At 41.7% G+C, this 22,124-nt stretch overlaps 1 protein-coding gene across 4 annotated transcripts in view; it reads right to left on the reverse strand.

The window, feature by feature from the left end:
* The window catches only part of OGDHL (oxoglutarate dehydrogenase L), a 295,821-nt gene that overhangs the window by 155,654 nt on the left and 118,043 nt on the right, over positions 1-22,124 (reverse strand). For 3 of the 4 annotated variants that reach the window (XR_012235706.1, XM_073596903.1, XM_073596904.1), the window contains exons 5-6: positions 20,977-21,092; positions 2,091-2,245 (exon numbers count right to left, since the gene is read on the reverse strand). Coding sequence is in view for 3 of the 4 variants with exons in the window: in XM_073596903.1 (XP_073453004.1) it covers positions 2,091-2,245; positions 20,977-21,092 (271 nt within the window). In the remaining variant the exon portion in view is untranslated. The remainder of the gene's footprint in view (positions 1-2,090; positions 2,246-20,976; positions 21,093-22,124) is intronic. The other variant, XM_073596906.1, reaches the window with a different exon arrangement.

The raw sequence follows: 22,124 nt of genomic DNA on the forward strand, positions 1-22,124 counted from the left end.
TTCTCCAGTACAAAGCATACACTTTGGCCAAAATTTGAGAGGTTTCCAAACTTCCACCACAGCCACAGCAGGCTGTAGAGCCACTCCTACCAAGAAGAAGGATGCTTTAAAGAGGGCCTCCAAACTCTTATCTATGGCATCTTTAAATACCAGAATCTCATCCACTGGGACCGCTGTGGTCTAATTCAAGTATGAATGGCCAGCTGGAGAATGTTCAGCAGCTGGAGAACGCCAATTCTTGTAGCAGTCCTCCCTCATGGGGAACCAGAGGAACCCCTGAAACACAGTGGATATACCAGATAATGGCAGGGATTTAGAGCTAATCTGACCCTTACGAGAACCATTACAGCAAAATATGCAGGGGGTCCTAGAGGGATTTGGAATTCCATCCCATTCCTCCCACCTCTTTGCCTGCATACTGCCATGGCTTGTTGAGAGTCAGCAGGCCCTTAAACCAAAAGATAGCAGCTACCCAGCTGTAGGGAGTAATTGCCAAGAAATAATCGCTAACAGCCCCATTAACAAATGTGAATGGAGCCTTAGTTTTCTTTTTTTTCCCCAGATTCTTTTGTCTTTTTTTTACCCAATTAACGTGCATATTGCACACTTCCAGTCTCCGGTGTCTACACTCACCATTTTATCTATGGAGGGAGCCATGGTTATCACACAGGCCAACTTCAATCATATCTGCCTGTGTTTACCTTTATTTTTAGGTTTAGATAATCTTCAATTTTGCAGTTTTTATACTCCTTATTTTGAGCACAGGAAGGCCATGTACTGCCAAGTTCTGACTTTCATTACCTGGTTATGTTTCCCCATTTCCGTTCCACTACTCTTACTGCCTGCCAGTTACCTTAAGTTATCAGACTGGATCTTAGTGTGCATACAGTTTCTGTAACTTGTTCTGAATCCCAAAACTATACCTCTCACATGTGTACAGATAGAGATAGTGGCGCTAATATTTGTAAAGATATGAGTCAAAACAGCATGATACCGGTGACACTCTGATTCTATACAAAAAACAGTAATAAAGATAGGAATATAACACCCCATGAAAAGTGTCAGTATAAAAATAAAAACACTACAAACATCATAAACTGTGAAAAGTCCATTGAAAAAGTTCACATGAAAAAAATCCAGGACAACAGTAGTTTTTCAATCTTCCTATGTGATAGATCTTCTACTCTTCCACCACACCACCAGGTGTGGTTCAAATGCTGTTTTGCCAAACACGAGAGTGGGAGGCTATACATTCAGGTGAGTGCGCTCTTCAGAGGGAGTGGTGTCACTATCACAGTGGTGTGGTTGAAGAGTAGAAGATCTATCACATAGGAAGATTGAAAAACTCCTGTTGTGCTGGATTTTTTTCATGTGAACTTTTTCCATGGACTTTTCACAGTTTATGATGTTTGTAGTGTTTTTATTTTTATACTGACACTTTTCACGGGGTGTTATAGTCCTATCTTTATTACTGTTTTTTGTATATAATCAGAGTGTCACCGGTATCATGCTGTTTTGACTCATCTTTACAAATATTAGCGTCACTATCTCTATCTGTACACATGTGAGAGGTATAGTTTTGGGATTCAGAACAATTTACACATTTATTTAAGTGGCAGCTTTTCACTGTACACTGTGTATGTACACATCTTGTATTCATTTACACAACAATCATTTAGTTTTGTCACTAGTCTTTGGCGCAGTGGAGTAAGAGAGAACCAAGGGCGGCTTATTGTTACCTCTCTTGCTACAAACCAGTTTCTGTAACTTGCCTGACCATTGAGGAACTTAAATTGTTTATGACCAAGTTTTTTTTTACTGTTATCTTGCACTCCTGATGCATACCCAGGCTGTCTCCATATATTCCCATTCTCATTCACATGTACTTTACTGCCCCTAATGGACTACAACAGTCCTTCCATTCAGCTCTGCATATATATTCAACCTATGAGATAACTACCAATATTCAGCAATCTGCACACTCTTCATACAGTGAGCGCTGGCTTTCCAGTGTTGCTCTGCCAAGCCTTACTGATGATAACTAGGTTATAAAACAAGATTAAAAAAACATAAAATTCATAATCAAATACCTTGTAGCGTGCACTAATCTTGCTAAAAGTGTTCTTTTTTCTTCATTGGTAAACCTCATGATGCCAGGAGTCTCAAATTTTTGTCTAATCCACTGGCACTGTTCTACATCATTGATGAACATGAATTCTAGCCCAATATGTTGACAGTATGAATTCTGCAAGGTACAAGAGCATGTATAGCATACAAACACAATCAACATTTTTTAATCCTACAATCAATAGGGCAGATACCTCGTTTTTACTTTATGGTTTATAATATTCTTGCAAATAATAAACAAAAATGAAAATGTCAAAGGCATAATTATTGTTACCCCAAATTACACCCTTTGACTGCTCCAATTGTTTAGGTTTTGATGTGTTCCTTCCCCAAACTGTATGTTTCAGCTCCCTTTTCCAAAGATGTTTTATTGGATTCAGTTCAGCGACTCATAGCAGGCCACTTTAAAACAATCCAGTGTTTCATTTTCAAACATTCTTAGTTGTATGGTTAGAATCATAATTAGATTCTTAGATTTACGGTTTGAATCATAGTGCCATGGCCTGAAACTGAGAACTTTTTAACATTTGGAATGTTTTGCTCCACAATGCCTTAATAAACTTCCCATTTCATAGCGCCCAGTCCTGTTGGTAGCAAAGTAACCCCTTAACATTTTGGAAATGTTTGAATGTTTCACATTTGACTTTCTTCTGTTAACATGGGTCTCTCTGGATTTAACTAAAAGCTTAATAACTAACTAGAACTATAATAAATAAAAATGAAAATGTCAAGGGCATAATTATGGTTACCCCTAATTAGGCCCTTTGAGGCAATAACTGCAATAGAGCACTTTCTTATCGAGCAAATTGCTCCAATTGTTTTATGTTTGATGGGTTACTTCCCCAAACTGTATGTTTCAGCTCCTTTTCCCAAATATGTTTTATTGGATTCAGTGCAGGACTCAGAGCAGGCCACTTTAAAACAATTCAGTGTTTCATTTTCAACCATTCTTAGATGTATACATATAATAAGAAAAATACAGCGCTGTGTGAATAATAGGTGTAAACAGCAGCCAACACAGCTATAGACCAAAGCAATAAATTGTGAATAAAAAAATGTAGCGCTATAAACCCTAAATACAACCTTTAGGTTAATACGGTGATAAAACCAGTGTTAGAATCCCAATATCAAGGGATATAAATATATAAACCCTAGAACTCTAAAAGTTTAGAGTAATAAAACAGTGAAAAGGTCCCAAACAAATGGATATATGCAAATGTGATATGATCAATAAAAAATATACCGTATTTATCGGCGTATAACATGCACCCCAAGTTCAAGAGGGAATTTTAAGGAAAAAAACTTTTAGGAGGGAAGTTTAAGGCAAAAAAACTTACATTTAAATGCCCATCAATGCAGCCTTGTCAGTGTCCATCTGTAGCCTTGTCAGTGTCAGTGTAGCCTTGTCAGTGTCCATCATTGCAGCCTTGTCAGTGTCCATCTGTAGCCTAGCCATTGTCAGTGTCCATCTGCAGCCTTGCCCGTGTCATTTGCTGCCTTTTAAAAATGGTGCCGCCGCTCTCGACGCCTTTTGGACACTCTGGGCCATTCTCGGCGTGTCTCGGCCGCTTTCAGCCGCTCTCAGCCATTCTCTGCGTGTCTCGGCCATTCTCGGTGGCTTTCGGCAGCTCATGCGGGACTGCGAGAGCCGCTGAGAATGGGCGAAAGCGGCCGAGAACCGCCAAAAGGCTCACAATCGGCGGGGGATAACACGCACCCACGATTTTCCCCTGATTTTAAAGGGGAAAAAGTGCATGTTATACGCCGATAAATACGGTAAATAATACAGTACATAAATGTTTAAATAAAATCAAGTGATAGCAGCTCAGCACCAACAATCTCAAACAGCAGTATAAGGGTAACACTCCAATAAGGGGCTCCAAACCGGTATTCACATCCCATGCAGAAATAAATAAAAAACTTGCATAGAGTGATACCGTATAACAAAGATTTAATAAAACGATTAAAAATAAACTCACATGGTAAAAGGTCATCAAAAGCATAACAAGAACAATAGCGGTATGAAGTGTTATACGGTATCACACTATGCAAGTTTTTATTTATTTCCGCATGGGATGTGAATACCGGTTTGGAGCCCCTTATTGGAGTGTTACCCTTATGCTGCTGTTTGAGATCGTTGGTGCTGAGCTGCTGTCATGATCTGGGATCCATAGGTGTTGCCTAAAGAGATGTACCTCTCCAGTCAGCTGGTGTAAAAGCCTTTGCAACTTGGGTGGTATACGCCTCTCCAAGTCACCAACATCTGGCAAGCCTCCTTAAGATCTTTGGTGGTGGCTCTCCTACTATCCCAGCTTCAATTGTTGATGTCCCAAGATTATTGGTCTCGGTGTTGAGCATACCCTCTATATTTTTGGACTTTTGCATACATTTTTGCTAACGTATGTCTGGACTGCTGTCCTTATTGGAATTTTTTCTGTTTGCTTATTGGAATTTTTTCTGTTTGCACATTGGCGCTTTAATTCACACTGGTTACCTTTTTTATATAATTTTTATCATGTCTTCTCTTTTTTTCACTTTTTTTACTTATTTATATCACTTGATTTCATTTAAACACATATGTGCTGTATTACATTTATGATTTATACGTTTTATTGATTATATCACACTTATTTATATCACTTGATTTCATTTAAACATTTATGTACTGTATTATTTATATTTTTTTTGATCATATCACATTTGCATATATCCATTTGTTTGGGATCTTTTCACTGTTTTATTACTCTAAACGTTTAGAGTTCTAGGGTTTAAATATTTATATCCCTTGATACTGGGATTCTAACACTGGTTTTATCACCGTATTAACCTAAAGGTTGTATTTAGGGTTTATAGTGCTACATTTTTTTATTCACATTCTTAGATGTATGGTTTGAATTATAGTTTGATTCTTAGATATATGGTTTAAATCATAGTGCCATTCATGGGCGTCCGCAGAACTTTTTCCGGGGGGGGGGGGGGGCCCTTCGGCAGCGGTGATACACAGTCGCATTTAACCCTTTCTTCGACCGCTAGCGGAGGTTAAAAGCGTCCCGCTAGCGGACGAATAGTGCCGCTAAAACGATGGTAAAGCGTTGCTAAAACTAGCTGCGCTTTACCGATAACGCGGCCAGATGGCAGTGTGAAATAGCTCTTGAGATAATTCAGCTTCACTCCATGCCCATATAAATATTGCCTAGAGAATGTACATCTTTCTATATTGCAATGTATTGCAATACATCTGTTGTGGCCATATTTTGATCTTTATGAAAACAGCCTATACCGTATAGGTTGTTTTCTTTTTTTTTATTAAATTGTTTATTTAAGTGGAGAACACGGCCCACATGGGCCAACAGGTATACAGAAATACATGCATCAGGTAACACACAAGGTACAGTATAGTGATAAACATTCTTGCATATCTCTTTGCAACAGAGCAACATCTAACCTTTTATTCCATAACAATACATCAATACTTATAAGTCTGTAGTGTGTTAAACTGTGTAATCTAGTAACCATATGTCATCTTACAGTACTGACTCCCATTGCGCCGGTCCTCTATTTTCTTTATTTATTAAAATCAAAAGAAATTAAAGAATGCTAGAAACAGAATGGAAAGGAAAGGAGAGAAAGGAAAGTGCAGGAGAGAGAGGGGTTAGTATTTGAAAAATTGGGGGGATTGGGGGGGGGAGGGGGGAATGGGTCTCGCGAACATGTAGGGCTAAACCATCCGTGTTCCTAAGATGCTATGTCACTGCTCATGGGATACTGGCGTCATAGCATGTACACCCGCACACTCACTGGGCGTCTTCTGTTCCTCTCAAAGATTGACCTGCCGCCGAGTATATAAACATCGACCATGATTGCCAGGTCTTAGAGAATGCTTCTTCCCTATGTTGTGCCGTGTAGATCAGGTCTTCCATTTTTCTTATGTCTTCCACCTTTCCCAACCACATGTCTATAGTCGGTGGTGTGGTGGATTTCCAGCATAGAGGTATGCAGGCTCTGGCTGCATCTAACAGATGTCGTATGACTGAGCGTTTGTACGCCTTGTCTGGGATATCAGTGGCATGTAGTAAAAAGGATGCTGGGTCTTTTGTAATTATCCGGTCGGTGAACAGTTGTACAGTCTCGTGTATTACCCTCCAAAATCGTGAGAGCTTGGGACATGACCAAAATATGTGTAACAAAGTTCCCTTGTCTCTTTGACAACGCCAGCATACTTCAGATGTAGTAGGGAATATTTTATGTAGTTGGGGTTCTGTACCACCTAGAGAGTATTTTATAATTTGTTTCCTGGGTTTTAGCACAAATGGACGACTTATGTGTGAAACGGAGTATGCGTTGTCGCTGCGTGAGGTTGAAACTGCAGTCTAGCTCCTCTTCCCATTTGGTCAAACCCGGGGGTATGTAATTCGAGGGAGGTGTATTCAGAAGATTGTACATCAGTGAGAGTGTATGTGATAAAATGCCCGTGTCAGTACAGAGTTCTTCTAGGGTCGTGAGTCCTTGGTCTACGTCTGTGGGGGGGTGGGATGGAATGGAGGAAGTGTCCGAGTTGAAGCGTCCGCATGAAGTCTAAAGGGAACATCCCTAATGGGTCAGAGAGCTCCGCGTATGTTCTCCAGCATCCTCCCGTACTAAAATGGGAGGCCATATGTATACCTGTTTCTCCCAACTTCTGAAAAATTCTATCCTGTAAACCAGGTGTGAAAAGAGGGTGTCCTATAATTGGATAAAGGGACGAGTTCCGAGATGAGATGTTTGGTTTAGAGATTAGTTTGGCGCAGATTCGGGCTGTGTTGCCTATCAGAGGATGTCGTTTAAGTTCTATTGGTAGACTCCGGTAACACCACGGAGTGCCTCCCAGCGGAACTCTGGTGTGGGATTGCTCTAGTTGGGTCCATAATTTGGTCTCCCTATGTCTACGCCAATCTTTGAGTCTTCCCAAATGTACCGCTTGATGGTAAGCGCGTATGTCGGGTAGTGCCAACCCCCCAAAAGCCTTGGGAAGCACAAGTAATTTGTTGGGCAGTCTGGGTCTTTTCTTAGCCCAGACAAATTCAGTAAATATTGTTTGTATTTGTTTGAAAAATCCGGGGGGCATACGTATCGGTATGGCCTGCATTAGGTATAATATTTTTGGTAATATAGACATCTTCAGGATGTTACAACGCCCCAACCAGGAATATAGGCCGGATTGCCATGTATTTAGCAGTGTTTTTATTTTTGTAAGGAGTGGCAGAAAGTTAATTTCATATAGTTTCGACATTGTTTGGGGGATATATGTGCCCAAATATTTTAGGGCTTTGTCTGTCCATTTCAGTTTAAAACTGGCTTTAAGGGATGTGAGTAGCGATGAAGGGATTCCTACACTCATAGCCTCTGATTTGGCCAGGTTAATTTTCAGAAAGGCCAGGGTCCCATATACGGTAAATTCTTTTAGCAGGTTTGGGAGGGAAATAGCCGTATTTGTTAGTGAGAACATCAAGTCATCTGCATATGCAGATATCTTATACTGAGTATTGTCTATGGTAATTCCCGTAATGTCCGGGTTCAGTCTGATGTGACAAAGGAATGGTTCCAATGACAGTGCAAAAAGGAGGGGTGAAAGCGGGCATCCTTGACGCGTGCCATTCGAAATTTGGAAGGTGTCTGACATTACGCCGTTCACCCTTACTCTAGCAGTCGGTGCGGTGTATATTGCTGAGATACAATTTAGCATAGTATTCCCTAGGCCTATGTGTCTTAACGTTGTAAGCATAAACGACCTGTTTACCCGATCAAATGCTTTTTCGGCATCTGTACTGAGAAAAACCGTCGGCGTGCTTGTTTCCGTGACATTATAAAGTAAGTTCAGGACTTTAGTAGTATTGTCCCTCCCTTCTCTAGTTGGGACGAAGCCTACTTGATCGAGGTGAATCAAACTGGTTATGTGTTGTTGTAATCTAGTGGCCAATATTTTTGTGAACAGTTTAAGGTCCGTGTTCAGTAAGGATATTGGATGGTAGCTACCACACTGGGTTGGGTCTTTATCTTCTTTATGAATTACTGTTATTTGGGCTTGTAACGTGTTATTGTGTAATAGTTTCCCTTTACCTAGGTCATTGAAGAGTTTGGTCAGGTGTTGTCCTAATGATGGGAGTAGTGTCTTGTAGTATTGGAGCGTAAGTCCGTCAGGTCCCGGGGCTTTCCCTTGCTTGGTATTTTTTATTGCCATTTGTATGTCTGTTAATGTTATGGGCTCGTCTAGTAGGTCTCGCATCGCAGTCGATAGAGAAGGCATTTTGGAGTCTGCTATATATTCTGTGATTTTTTCTGGGGAGGGTTGTGACATGTTTAAATTGTATAAGTTTTCGTAGTACGTCCTAAATTCTTGTGTGATTTGTTGGGGTAAGGCAGCTCTTTGTCCCGTTGAAGAGTTAATGTGCGGGATGTATGATGCCAAGTTCTGCGATTTTAGAGATTGGGCCAGTAATCTGCCACATTTGTTGCCTGATTCGTAAATCTTTTTCCGGGAAATCTGGAGAGCCGCCTTAGCCTTAAAATGGAGTAGGTCTGTTATTTGCATAAGTATCGTATCTAATTCACTACCCAGGGGTCTGGACGGTGTCATTTTGTGGGTGAATTCTAGTTTATTGAGTTTGTCAAATAGTGTTGATAGTTGTGCTGTCTTTTGTTTTTTAAGTCTTGCCCCATGCTTGATAAGCACTCCGCGAATGTGCTTCCCAAATTAGTCCACCGTCTCCATCCTCTGAGGTGTTGGTGTGAAAGTAGTGTGAGATTTCTTTCGTGATGTCTGCAACTATGTCTGGGTCTTGTAGAAGACTTTCATTTAGTCTCCAGGGTTTTCTTTGTCCTTTAAAAAAGTCAGTAAGGTCATATTGCATGGTAACCGTAGCCTGATCAGACCATGTAATGGATCCGATGGCCGTGTCTTTAACCGCCCGGAGTTGGTTGTGTGGTACTAAGAAGAGATCAATACGCGAATATACCTGGTGTGGACGAGAGAAAAAAGTGTAGTCTCGTTCCCCAGGGTGAAAGAGGCGCCAGGTATCTATCAGCTGTGCTGCATGGAGGGCCGAAAGCATTTCCCTGCGTGTGCCTCGTGAGGTGGAGGATGTGCCTGTCGAGGTATCTTCTACCGGGATCAAGGGAATGTTAAGATCCCCACCTATGATCAGTTGGCCCTCAGCGAAATTCTGTAGTAATTTTAAGTGTCGTTTCATGAATGTGTCTTGGTGTTCATTTGGGGCGTAGAAATTTGCGATGGTCACTTTGGCTCCGCCTATCAGGCCCTTCAGAAAAAGGAACCTACCCGCCGGGTCTGTCTTTTTGTCCACTAGCGACCACGGTACCGTTGCGGAGATCTGAGTAGATACTCCTCTGGATTTAGCGTCTACGTGGGTGGAGTGATATACTGTCGGGTAGTACCTGTTTTTTAATATTGGGAACTTGTTTTCTCTAAAATGCGTCTCCTGTATTAGTACTATATCAGCTTTCATGTGTCTCATGTCGTTTAGTAACATTCTCCTTTTTTCCAGGACGTTAAGTCCCTTTGCATTAAGGGTGACGATATTAAGTACCCCCATGTTCGCGAGAGTAAATTACAAATATGAGGATGGAGAGAAGGGAAGGGGAGAGGTGTGGGGAAGGAAGAAGTAGTAGACTAGAAGAGAGGAAAATTTAAGATAAGATAAGGAGCCACTCTAAAGTTGCAAGGGGTGTCGTGCAGGAAAAACCCCCAGTCCACCCAATCCACCGAGTGGTTAACTACTATATAGCTGAAGTTTACTTCAACGCCCACCAGAATTATCCGGGTGAAGGCGTTTACCTAATTGGGGAAGTGTCTAGCAAGGACCTCGGGAGGAGGGCTATGTCCTCCCCGTGCCCTCGGATCTAAATTGAAAGTAGCACTCTGAGCGTAAGGTACTCCGTCTCTAGTGTAGGACTTAAATCTGTATATGTGAGGGTATGTATGCGCATACATTCTGGGCATCATAAGCATTACTGTAGTCATATCAATCAACCGATAAACATTCTAAATTGGACCATACACTACGCCAAGAACCACATTACTGGTTGGCTTAACGATATACTGAACAAACAATCATGCCCTTCATGAGTGTAACGGTGGTGGTAGAGCCCAGCTAACGGGCGTCAGCATATCTCTTTATGTGCTGTTTACTGGCGGTGGCTGCAGGCAACATTCCAACATTGCAATGACTATAAGTGGGGTCGTAGTAAGAAGGGGCATTAAACTAAGTTCCCTCTGCACAACCACTACAGTCAGTGCGCCGCACAGCCTTCGTCCAACCAACATACTCCCACCTTGTCTTGATTTAAGTTGTCATCTACCTTCAGCTTACAGGAGCCATAACACTAAATATCTCTGCTGATTATGACTTCCAGCATCTCCAGCCCAAACCCCCTCCCCCCCCCCCCGCACACCACCAAACCCCCGGCAGGGAGCTCATGTGACTCTTCAGAGCGTCTGTTGGTCTCCACAGGGGGGGCTAATGACATATTATTTACAGCAAAAGTTTGTGCATTAGAGTATCGTTCCCTGTGCAGCCTCCAACGGTCACCTAATCTAGTAGGAGATGCCTAGGATGCTATCTCTCCTTGCTGCGATCCTTTCAGTGTGAGGATGAGGGAGATAGAAGGGGGGGGGGACCTCCTCCCAGGGCGTTCCAGCTGCACAGAAAGCTGCCCAGACAAGGTAAGGGGGGGAGGGCGGTTAAAGTGGGTGTTAGCAAGTTCCTCGTCTCCGTTCACCACGAGATGTCTCCCGTCTTTGCTTTGTCCATTGCTGTGTCCAACAGGGACGGTCAGGGTGTATCAAGAACACCTCTAGCAGTCTCATGGTAGAGTTATTCTATAGGTTGTTTTCATCAAGATCAAAATATGGCCACAACAGATGTATTGCAATTCATTGCAATACAGAAAGATGTACATTCTCTAGGCTATATTTATATGGGCATCATGGACTGGTATGCCTGAGAGACCGAGTAACTTCCATACAAGGTGAAGAAGATATTATAACACACAACACAAGTATATTTTTCCAGCAATAGCTCAGCTGTCCAACTTTCCAAGCAATATATATATATATATATATATATATATATATATATATATATATATTCTCCTCCTAACTGGCATAGTGGCACTGCAGTGATGTTACCTGTGGTTCTTCAGTGACGCGATAGCACTGGCAGCGTATTCTCTCTCGACCACTGCACGCACCTGTGGGAGGAGCCAGCGCCACGTCGGCCGGATCGGCATAGCAATGTCACAGGCTGAGGCAGCCAATCACGTTCCGGAACAGCCGAGATGTTGAGCAGAGGCCCGAGCGGCAGTCAGAGCCAATCCGATGTTCGGGCCAGGGGTGAGGGAGGGATGGATGTCTGTATCAATCTGTGATAAGTTGGAACAGACGAAGAGCCGCCCCAGGCCAGCAGACGTAGAAAAAAAAGTCCACAGCTGCCGCGGAGGCGGCCGCAGCAGCCATTGCGTTACACAGGGCAACTGTCTTCACTCCTCAACACCTTCTTATAGAGGTCGAACGATATGGGTTTTTCTCTGGCCAATGCCGATATTTAGAAATCGGGGTGGCCGATATATGATGCCGATTTTTGCGGCCGATATTTTAGGCCAATTTTTTTTTTTGGCAGGTGGCACTGGCAGGCACTGACAGGTGGCACTGGTTGGCACTGGCAGAGGGTACTGGTTGGCACTGACAGGTGACACTGGCAAGTGGCACTGGTTGGCACTGGCACTGACAGGTGACACTGGCAAGTGGCACTAATTGGCACTGGCAGGTGGCACTAATTGGCACTGGCAGGTGGCACTGGATGGCACTAATTGGCACTGGCAGGTGGCACTGGTTGGCACTGGATGGCACTAATTGGCACTGGCAGGTGGCACTGCCACGTGGCACTGGCAGATGGTGTTGGCAGGTGGCACGGGCAGGCATTGGCAGATGGCACTGGCAGGTGGCACTGATTAGCACTGGCAGGTGGCACTGGCAGGCACTGGTTGGCACTGGCAGGTTGCACTGGATGGGACTGGCAAGTGGCACTGGATGGCAAGGCAGGTTTCACAGCCGATAGTGTAACTGTGTGAAACTGTATAGAGAGAGAGAGAGAGAGGGGAGAGGACAAATTCAGCGTGATGTCGGAGGTGGGCGGGACCCGGGGTGGGCGGGACCCGGGGTGGGCGGGACCCGGGGTGGGCGGGACCCAGCAGCTATCCAGCCAATGATTGGGCTGTTTAAGGAAGGGGTGGGGCCACATACACCCAGATCCCATCCCATTGGCTGGTGTTGGATAGCTGGGTCCCGCCCACACCCGACATCCAACCTCAATTTTGACAGCTCCTCACTGTCCCCATACAGTTTCACACACCGCGGCGTTGCTCTGCCAACAGAGTGTGGAAAAGGGAGGAGGAACCCCACGTTCCTCCTCCCTTCTCCGATATATCGGTCGACCTCTAGCTTCTTACGATTCCAGGGGGGGGGGGCAATTGCCCCCCCTTGCCCTATGCTGCGGACACCCATGGTGCCATTGCCTGCAAATGAACTATGATATAAACCATATATCTAAGAATCACAGACAGAACTTTTTAACATTTGGCATGTTTTGCTCCACAATGCCTTAAAAATCTTCCAATTTCATACTGCCAAGTCCTATTGATAGCAAAGTAACCCCTTAACCCTTTGGAAATGTTTGAATGTTTCACATTAAATGTTCTTCTGTTAACATGGGTCTCTCGGGATTTAACTAAAAGCTCTAACCTTGTTTCATTTGTTCAAAGGACAGTCTCTCGGTGAAGGGCTGTGGCTTGTCAACATGCATTTTAGCAGACTCAAGTCGGATTTTTTTTTTGTCTGTCTATCAGAGGTGGGGTAAGTCTTCTATCATGGAGGCCACTTTACTTAAAACTGGATTCACACTGAAGCACGGAGCGGCTCACAGAAGGGGTCCGGTGCGTCCCTGTTCACCGTTTCAGGTGTGATTTCAGTCCGAATTTTTGGCTGAAGCAGACCAGAAGACGTACAGGACCCCAATTGGATGGGGGGGGACTGCATCGAATTATTAGTATTGTGAACCCAGCCTCAGACAGAAATTAAAGATTATACTTAACCACTTAAGGGCCGGAAGGATTTGCCCCCTTAATGATTAGGTTATTTTTTGCGATACGGCACTGCGTCGCTTTAACTGACAATTGCGCGGTCGTGCGATGTTGTAACCAAACAAAATTGATGTCCTTTTTTTCCCACAAATAGAGCTCTCTTTTGGTGGTATTTGATCACCTCTGGGGTTTTTATTTTTTGCTCTATAATCAAAAAGACTGAAAATTTTGAAAAAAAAATATATATATATAAAATATATACAATATATATCATATAAAATATACATTTTTTACTTTTTGCTATAATATAATATATATTTTTTACTTTTTGCTATAATATCCAAAAATAAATAAATAAAAAAATACTTCATCTATTTAGGCCAATATGTATTCTTCTACATATTTTTGGTAAAAAAAAGCGTATATTGATTGGTTTGCACAAAAGTTGTAGCATCTAAAAAATATGGGATAGATTTATGTCATTTTTATTATAAATGTTTTTTTTCCTAGTAATTGCGGGGATCAGCGATTTTTAGCAGGACTGCAACATTAAAACAACCCAAATGGCAAATTTGCGCTTACTCACGAATGATAATAATGAGCCGCTAACACAGCATTAGAATAATTGCACATATATCGAATAGAAAACAAAACGTGTAGCGCTAAAGGGAGAAAAAAGAAAAAAATGTGGCACCTACACACTGGTAAGGTATGGAGCCGGTGCCCTACAAACAGCTTAACTAAAACACAATAGAATATCTCGCATTATAAAATATGAATCCATACACAATAAAGAGTCCAAGGGTGAGAAATTAAAAAGAATATGAGAGGACTCCACTGCCGCCTTCTTTTATGTACAAGCGCTTTTTATCATCCTTATCATGTAAGTGTATTTCCTTTTAAATAAACTACGGTTTTTACGGTATCACACTATGTGGCCTTTTTTATATTCTTTATGAGCCATATACGGGGAGATCCTCTGTTACGTTTGGAGAAGACACATCTTTATGAACCCCTTGTGATCCCTTCACGCTGTCAAGGTCTTCCCACCACTGCCATTATGCAATAAAAGCTGGTTTGACCCTCACAGTATATACTGTTTTGGGTTCAAACCCTCCGGTAAGCCTCCAACTTCACCGTTTGAGTGATTTGCACGTTTGTGAAGACACTGTGGTGTGATGTTTTAGAGCTGCTTCATCCATACATCATCCAATCTGGAACTTTAATAATCTGCTGTTTAGCATTTATTCAGAGACTATAGTGCCCTACGCTGGTGAAGGTGGTTCACATATCACTCACAAGCAATATTCTTTTTAATTTCTCACCCTTGGACTCTTTATTGTATATGGATTCATATTTTATAATGCGAGATATTCTATTGTGTTTTAGTTAAGCTGTTTGTAGGGCACCGGCTCCATACCTTACCAGTGTGTAGGTGCCACATTTTTTTCTTTTTTCTCCCTTTAGGACTGCAACATTGCAGCGGACAAATTGGACACTTTTGACAATTTTTTGGGACCATTGACATTTATACAGCGATCAGAGCTAAAAATAGCCACTAATTATTGTATAGATGTCACTGGCAGGGAAGGGGTTAACACTAGGGGGTGATCAAAGTGTTAAGTGTTCCCTAGGGAGGTGTTTCAAACTGGGGGGGGGCAGTGTACTGACAGAAAGAGATCGCTGTTTCTGATCACTAGGAACAGCAGATCTCTCTCTACAGAATGAGGATTTGCCTGGCTACATTGACAGATCCCCATTCTGGCTCTCTGAGGAGCGATCACAGGTCGCTGGTGGACATCGCAGCCGCCGGGCACGTGCACCGGCTTTGGCGTCGCGCTGAGGGCGCGTGTGCACCCCCTAGAGCTCTTAAAGCGGCCGATGTACAGCTACGGCGATTCGTGCAGCCATGCCAACCTGTTTTAGTAGGCGGCGGCTGGTCGGCAAGCAGTTAATATTGTTGAACCTTTAACCAGACCAGCCAGGATCTTTTTAAAGTTTTCCTTTGTTCTTTTTCCACCAATAAGGTTATGCTTCTGCTCAATCTAGGGTTCATTTTCCTCTTGCAGCAACATCTAGGAAGGTTGGCCACAGTCCCAAATTCATGATGGTAATAGCCACCATGGTAAGCAAAACCTGAAAATCTTTGGAGACGGTTGTGTAGCCTAAACTATGCTTGTCTAATCCTCAGACAGTTCTGCTTTTCTTTGGAGTACATTTCTCCTTTTAAATAGAGTGACTGATTACATTGGAGACACCTGTGATACTAATTACATTGAAGAGTCTGCTTCCAAGATAACTAAAATTAAATACAGACTAAAAGGGATTGTAAAGTCTCTTTTTATTAAATGAATACTCTGGTTTATACTTCTCTGCTCTGTGCAATATTGCACAGAGCAGCTTAGAACCCTGCCCTTTTAGGGTCCCCCACCAGAGCTCTGGGTTCCTCCTCTTCTGTGTCTGCCCCCATAGCAAGCGGCTTGGAGGCAGACACCGCAGGCTCGCTCCAAAGCCACGCTTTGTGCATCTATAGCAGGGCCAGGACAAGGGGTGGGCAGGAGAGGAAACTGCTCTGGGTGCAATGAAGCAAGGGGGCAAAGAATAAATGCAGAGTGCTACACCCATTCTACAGCATGTATTACCAGTGGGGGAGGGGGGCGCAGTTCTGGATTCTTGCCCTGGGAGCTGAACATTCCTGTCCCGGTACTGATCTATAGATATACACAGCGCTTTTTGTTTTGTAATCCTCTGGAATTTTGCTGGCAACCCCACCAACAAATCAATATTCAATATAAAACTTCCCTTCATTACGTAATTATTAAAAAATACATGTTCTTAAAAACACAGGGACAAATTTTGGCCTGAAGGACACTTTACAAGTGTATATACAGATAATAATGGTACTTCTCCAATACTGCATATGTTATGAAGTTTGAAGTTTGATATTCAGCAGATTGCTTCCTTTGTGGCATCATACATCCAACACATTTCTAGATTCATGCAATCAATTAATCTCTATCTCAGGAAAACTAAGAAATCTAAGAAAACTTCCAATAACATATTGTCTATATATTATATTACCAAAAGTATTGGGATGCCTGCCTTTACACGTACATGAACTTTACCCATTTACCCACCGCCAGCCAACATATGATGTCCTTGACTTTGCGGGGGTATAGCCGAATGATGCCTGCAGCTACAGGCATCATTCAGATATCGGCTTTTTCAGCCAGCGATTTCCCTACACCATAAGAATGATCATAGCGGCTGTTCCATTGCCTGATCTTTCTTACGGGCGGTGAGAGGGACTCCCCCCCTCCCGCCACCCTCCGGTGCTTCTACCGTCTCACCACTTCCATCGGTGAGTCGGAGACAGGATCTGCAGGCCCCCGATGGTGACCATAGAAATTTCCAGTGGACCAGATGGTCACCGGAGTCTCTATGATCGTTCGGAGGCCGGGCGCCATCTTATGACGTCACGCTCGGCCTCTGCATTCAAACAAACGGTGCCACCTCGGCTGGGAAGCTTTTCATCTAGGATGGCCCAGAAATTCCTCTTCAGGAATGTTTGAGGGAAATGAACAATGATCAAAATGTATCCTTTACCATGAAATATGATTATCAAGAAGTTAACTTTCTTGATGTATCAATATGTAAAAAAACAGGAGGGAATCTTATGAGTAAACTCCATAGAAAAGAAACTGCAGGAAATACTATCCTGTATGAGTTTTCACCCTGAATTCTTAAAGAAATCAATACCCTACAGTCAGTTATTACAACTAAAACAAAGTTGTAGTAATGATAAAGATTTCCAAAGTGAAGTGGATGAATTGACTGAGAGGTTACTTCAACAAGGCTATAAAGGACTACTCTAAGAAAAGCTTTCAATAAGGTAAAGAATAAAAAGAGAGAAGAGTTACTTTTCAAAATAACCAAAAAGGGACAAAGGAAGGATAACAAAACAAGATTAATTCTCAAATATTCAAACAAACATCAGGAAATTTGCCACATAATCACTAAACACTGGCCAATACTATCAGAGGATCCCCTTGTAGGGCACTTTGTGACACCAACCCCCTCTATAACTTACAAAAGCGCCAGCTCCATAACAGATAACCTGGTCAGAAGTGAATATAAGAGGGAGGGGAGGAAGGACCCTTGCAAAGATCTGGGTCCTCTCCCATGTGGAAGTTGTTCATATTGTCTATCCACTGGCTTCCGTTCACCCAACGAATTAAAGTCAAAATACTAACAACTACTTACAAAGCCATCCACAACGCCGCCCCAAGCTACATCACTAGCCTAGTCTCTAAATACCAACCTAATTGTTCTCTTCATTCCTCTCAAGACCTCCTACTCTCTTGCTCCCTTGTCACCTCCTCCCATACTTGCCTCCAGGACTTTTCCAGAGCTTCTCCAATCCTATGGAATCCTTACCCCAATCTGTCCGATTATCTCCTACTCTATTAGCCTTTAAACAATCCCTGAAAACCCTTCTCTTCAGAGAAGCCTATCCTACCCACACCTAACAACTGTATTTTCATTTTCTCCATTAGCTCACCCCCCCCCCCCACAGTTATTACCTTTTACTATTACCATTAAGAGAAGGAATTCATATTGCCCAATGGGAAAAAATTCAAACCAAGGCATTTTGTCAATTGCCGCACTAGGAAAGTCACATATTTACTTCAATGTGAATGTGGTTCCTTCTACGTGGGAAAATGTCAAAACACCTACAAAGCATGAAAATAGAGAATCTATACCTGCCGGTAGGGAGACATGTGACCACAAAACACAATTATAGGATGCCTAAAAGTATCCTTTGTGGCACTGGACAGAATCCATATCCCCTTCATAGGGGGAGATTGGAATAAACATCTTCTCTAACGAGAAATGCGTTGAAATACTAGGCTAAAAGCGACACCGCCGCCAGGCTTAAATGAAACCGATCTGGCAAAACTGATTAAGAAAAAGATGGAATAATTTACCAGTCTTAGGCATTACAAAAAAAACTGTCTATATGGTATAAAATAATGTAAAATATAATCTCCAGCTTCAAATAGAACAGCCACTCTAGGTTAGATAGTCCTTAGAGAACCCCATTAAAATAAATTAACTAAAACGTTCCATCTAAACTGTGTAGGAAAAAGGTTGGTTTGGGTAGCAATAATATTTAATAGTGTTGAAATGTTGTGATAATTATGCACATAAAAATGTAAACCATATCTTTTAATGCTGCTATTATCTCTTTCTTCAGTAGAGGGAATCCTTATTCCATGCCCAGCCTGGATCTTGCAGCAATTGCTGCAGTGAAGGGCGTACCCCAAAGGCAACTTTTCTGGGCTGATTGCCTAGACGGGGTGGAGGGGGGGGCACTATTTGCCCCTAGATTTGGCAGAGGCCCAGAACTTTTCAGCCTAGAATATCATGGGAGAGATGCCCTTACAGTGTCGGCGGCATCCCCATTCAAAGATGTTGTCTGCAGGACTACTGGCACATGCACCAGAAACAGAAGTGACATCATTGGCTATGCACACCTGCACAATTGATAGATACCCAATTTGGTACCATTATCTCCAGGAGGGGCCAACTAAGAGCCCTATATAAAAGAGGGTATTCAGCCCCCAGAGACACAACCGTGTGTTGTGTTTTGGAGGACAGACATTAAAGCATATTCATGTGTTAGAGTGGCCCAGTCAAAGTCCAGACCTAAATCCAATTGAGAATCTGTGGCAACACTTGAAAATACTGTTCACAGATGCTCTCTGTCCAATCTGACAGAGCTTGAGCTATTTTGCAAAGAAAAATGTGCAAAAAATGTCAGTCTCTACCGTAGATGTGCAAAGCTGGTAGACACATACCGAAAAAGACTTGCAGCTGTAATTGCAGCGAAAGGTGGTTCTACAAAGTATTGACTCAGAATGGCTATATACAAATGCACGCAACACTTTTCAGATATTTGTTAATTTTGTATAAAATTTGAAAACTATTTATCATTCCACTTCACAATTATGTGCCACTTTGTCTTGGTCTATCACATAAAAGCCCCAAAAAATACATTTACGTTTTTGGTTATAACATGACAAAATGTGGAAAATGTCAAGGGGTATGAATACTTTTTCAAGGCACTGTATGTTGTGATAAAATGGTTTAATTCTGATGTAATAATATATAGCATATAGACAATATGTTCTTGGAAGTTTTCTTTGACGTTTCACAGTGGCATCTGACTATCCATTAGGATTGAATGAATCTGCAAACGTATTGGATGTATGATGCCATAAAGCAAGCAATCTGCTGAATATCAAACTTCATAACATATGCAGTATTATGATTATCTGTATATACTTGTAAAATATCCTTCATGCCAAAATGTGTGTTTTTAAGAACATGTATTTTTTAATAATTTTGTAATAAAGGGAAGTTTTATATGAATATTAAAGGGATGGTGGCAACCTTTTCCCAGAACATATATAAACAATAGACATACACAGCGTAGCTCAGCCCTGTCCCCCACTCCCTCCTCAATTGTTCCCTCTGTTATCAGCAAATTCTGTGAGACCAGGAAGAGGGAAGTGTAGACCCGCAGCCGGGTACATTACTGGATCGATAAAGGACTCAGGTAAGTGTTAGAGAGGGGGAGGGGGGGAACAGACAGTGCAAGGGTTTTTACCTTAACGCAGAGAATGCATTAGGGTAAAAACCTATAGTGTTTACAACCACTGTAACTTATAAAGAGTGGCAATAATTATGTTATTTTTATTTGTTTTATCATTTATAAGAATATGTAACAGGGATTTTTGGGAAAAAAACTGAGGGGTTCCAATACTTTTGCCACTGACTGTATAACTAAAGTCACTCCAACAACAGCTGATATTTTTGATTTGGTATTGATGACAAAAATAAATGACTTATTAAACATATGGTGGGTGTAAGTGGGTACGACAGGCACCATATCCCTAAAAATCTAGGGAATAGTCGTTTTTCAGAACTCAGGTAATAAGATCTCTGCACCCAAGTTCTCAGTTCTGCTACCTGTCTTTGACATTACAAGACCTATACCTGTTGAATTATGCCTTTATTTATGCTATTTAAAGAGAGTAAATGAGCAAAGTGAGAGAGTCTCACAGAAACCCACACCCCAATTCACAAGTACCACTTGTTTCAAGGCAGCTCCTAAGGAGAAACAAAATGGCATGGGAGCACAGCAAAGATGAGTATAAGTGGGCAGATTAAAGGCTCATTTCGGATGGCAGATTAGTGTCATCCTCCATACAGAGCTGCCGGCAGATGCGTGTGCATCCACCTTAAAGATGAGTGCACGCAGCCCACAGAAGTGGATGAACAAGCAGCACCGGTGGCATGGACACAATCACATATCAAAGTTTGGGCAGGAGCGGATGTACGGATCTGAAAGCAGAGCCTCTGGTTTCAGATCCATGCACCTACTCCTGCCCCATGTCAAACATTGAAATGCAATTGTGATCTTGAAGGCGTTCCATGTGCATTCACCTCCATGGGCTTCAAAAGAGGACAGCACTCATCTTCCGTCTGAGTGAGCTCTTACATTAAGCCTAACTTATTTTACAAATTGCCATATGGTGTCATATACTGCAGTTCCAGCAAAAGGTTTTTATATACATGTAACAAATGTTTTAGATGTATGGTACTTTTTATAAAAAGTAGGACATTCTGTTTTAAAGAAAAATCATTTACCTCCAATCTTCTAATGATCTCTCGTAGTGACAGAGACGTTTCATTACCCCCAATATAGGTAGTTGTCGGCAGTCTAAAAACTTTATCTAAATCTCCCTCATGCAATCCATAGAAACCTAAGTTTGCAAACATATAAAAAGTTCTACAGACCAATAACATGATAACTAAATATAAACAGCAAACAAAACATTTAACAGGCCATGCAAGTCTACTACATTGATTTAATGGATTAGGAATATTGCAAATCAGGTGATCATACTTAGTTTCTATATGCATGCTACATATAACAGAATATGAAAAACATTTAGGATACCATAGCAGTGATAGAGAACATAATTAAATAATTTCACACAGTGGACTATTGACACTGATAAGTATACACGCACAAAATCAATGAACTGTTTAATTTTAAAGTACAATTTACAAGAGCTGAGACAATATTATAGTATCTGTCTCTCTATAACCTTCCACCGTGACTTAGAAGAGTGATAGCTTTTTAAAGCTAATACAGGATCATTCATGCCTGGAATATTAATATTGTCCTGGACGCATAGTTACATCCAAGCAGGCAATCAGAGGACACAGGAAATTTCTTGACTACAGGTCTTTGGGTTTATAAATCAAGAGGGTAGAAGGAGAAGGAAAAAAAATCAAAAATGTAAGGTCAATGCCTAATGGAAAGTGACTGAATTTGACAGCTTAAATACACTATGAATTACTATCCTCTTAAAACCCAGCACAAAGCGATCAATACCTGGACAACACAGCTCAAAGATTTAGTATTTAAAATAATGAAGATAATAAGCAAATATGACACAGCAAAGAAAAAAATCTGTAAAATCCAATGGACTTTAGAGACAATAAGAAAGAGAAACGTTTTTCTGGATAAAATTAAAAGTTTGAATCTGGACATCACCACTGTGTATTTCCATCGATAAGTAATAGATATGTTGTCACAATATGAGGTGCAGATCCAGAGGAACAAGAGAGAGAAGTGACCAATTAAACAAAAACAAAAAAAAGACAACCAAAAAAAAAAAACTTAACCAAAATAAAATATTGGAAACCAAGTTAATTCAGAAAATACAAATAATTTATATTTACTTGAAATCAAGGGAATAAATGTCATGTTTTAGAGCTACACAAAG

This window comes from Aquarana catesbeiana, linkage group LG08, assembly GCF_042186555.1.
Source record: "Aquarana catesbeiana isolate 2022-GZ linkage group LG08, ASM4218655v1, whole genome shotgun sequence".
In the NCBI taxonomy this organism is placed as follows: Eukaryota; Metazoa; Chordata; class Amphibia; order Anura; family Ranidae; genus Aquarana; species Aquarana catesbeiana.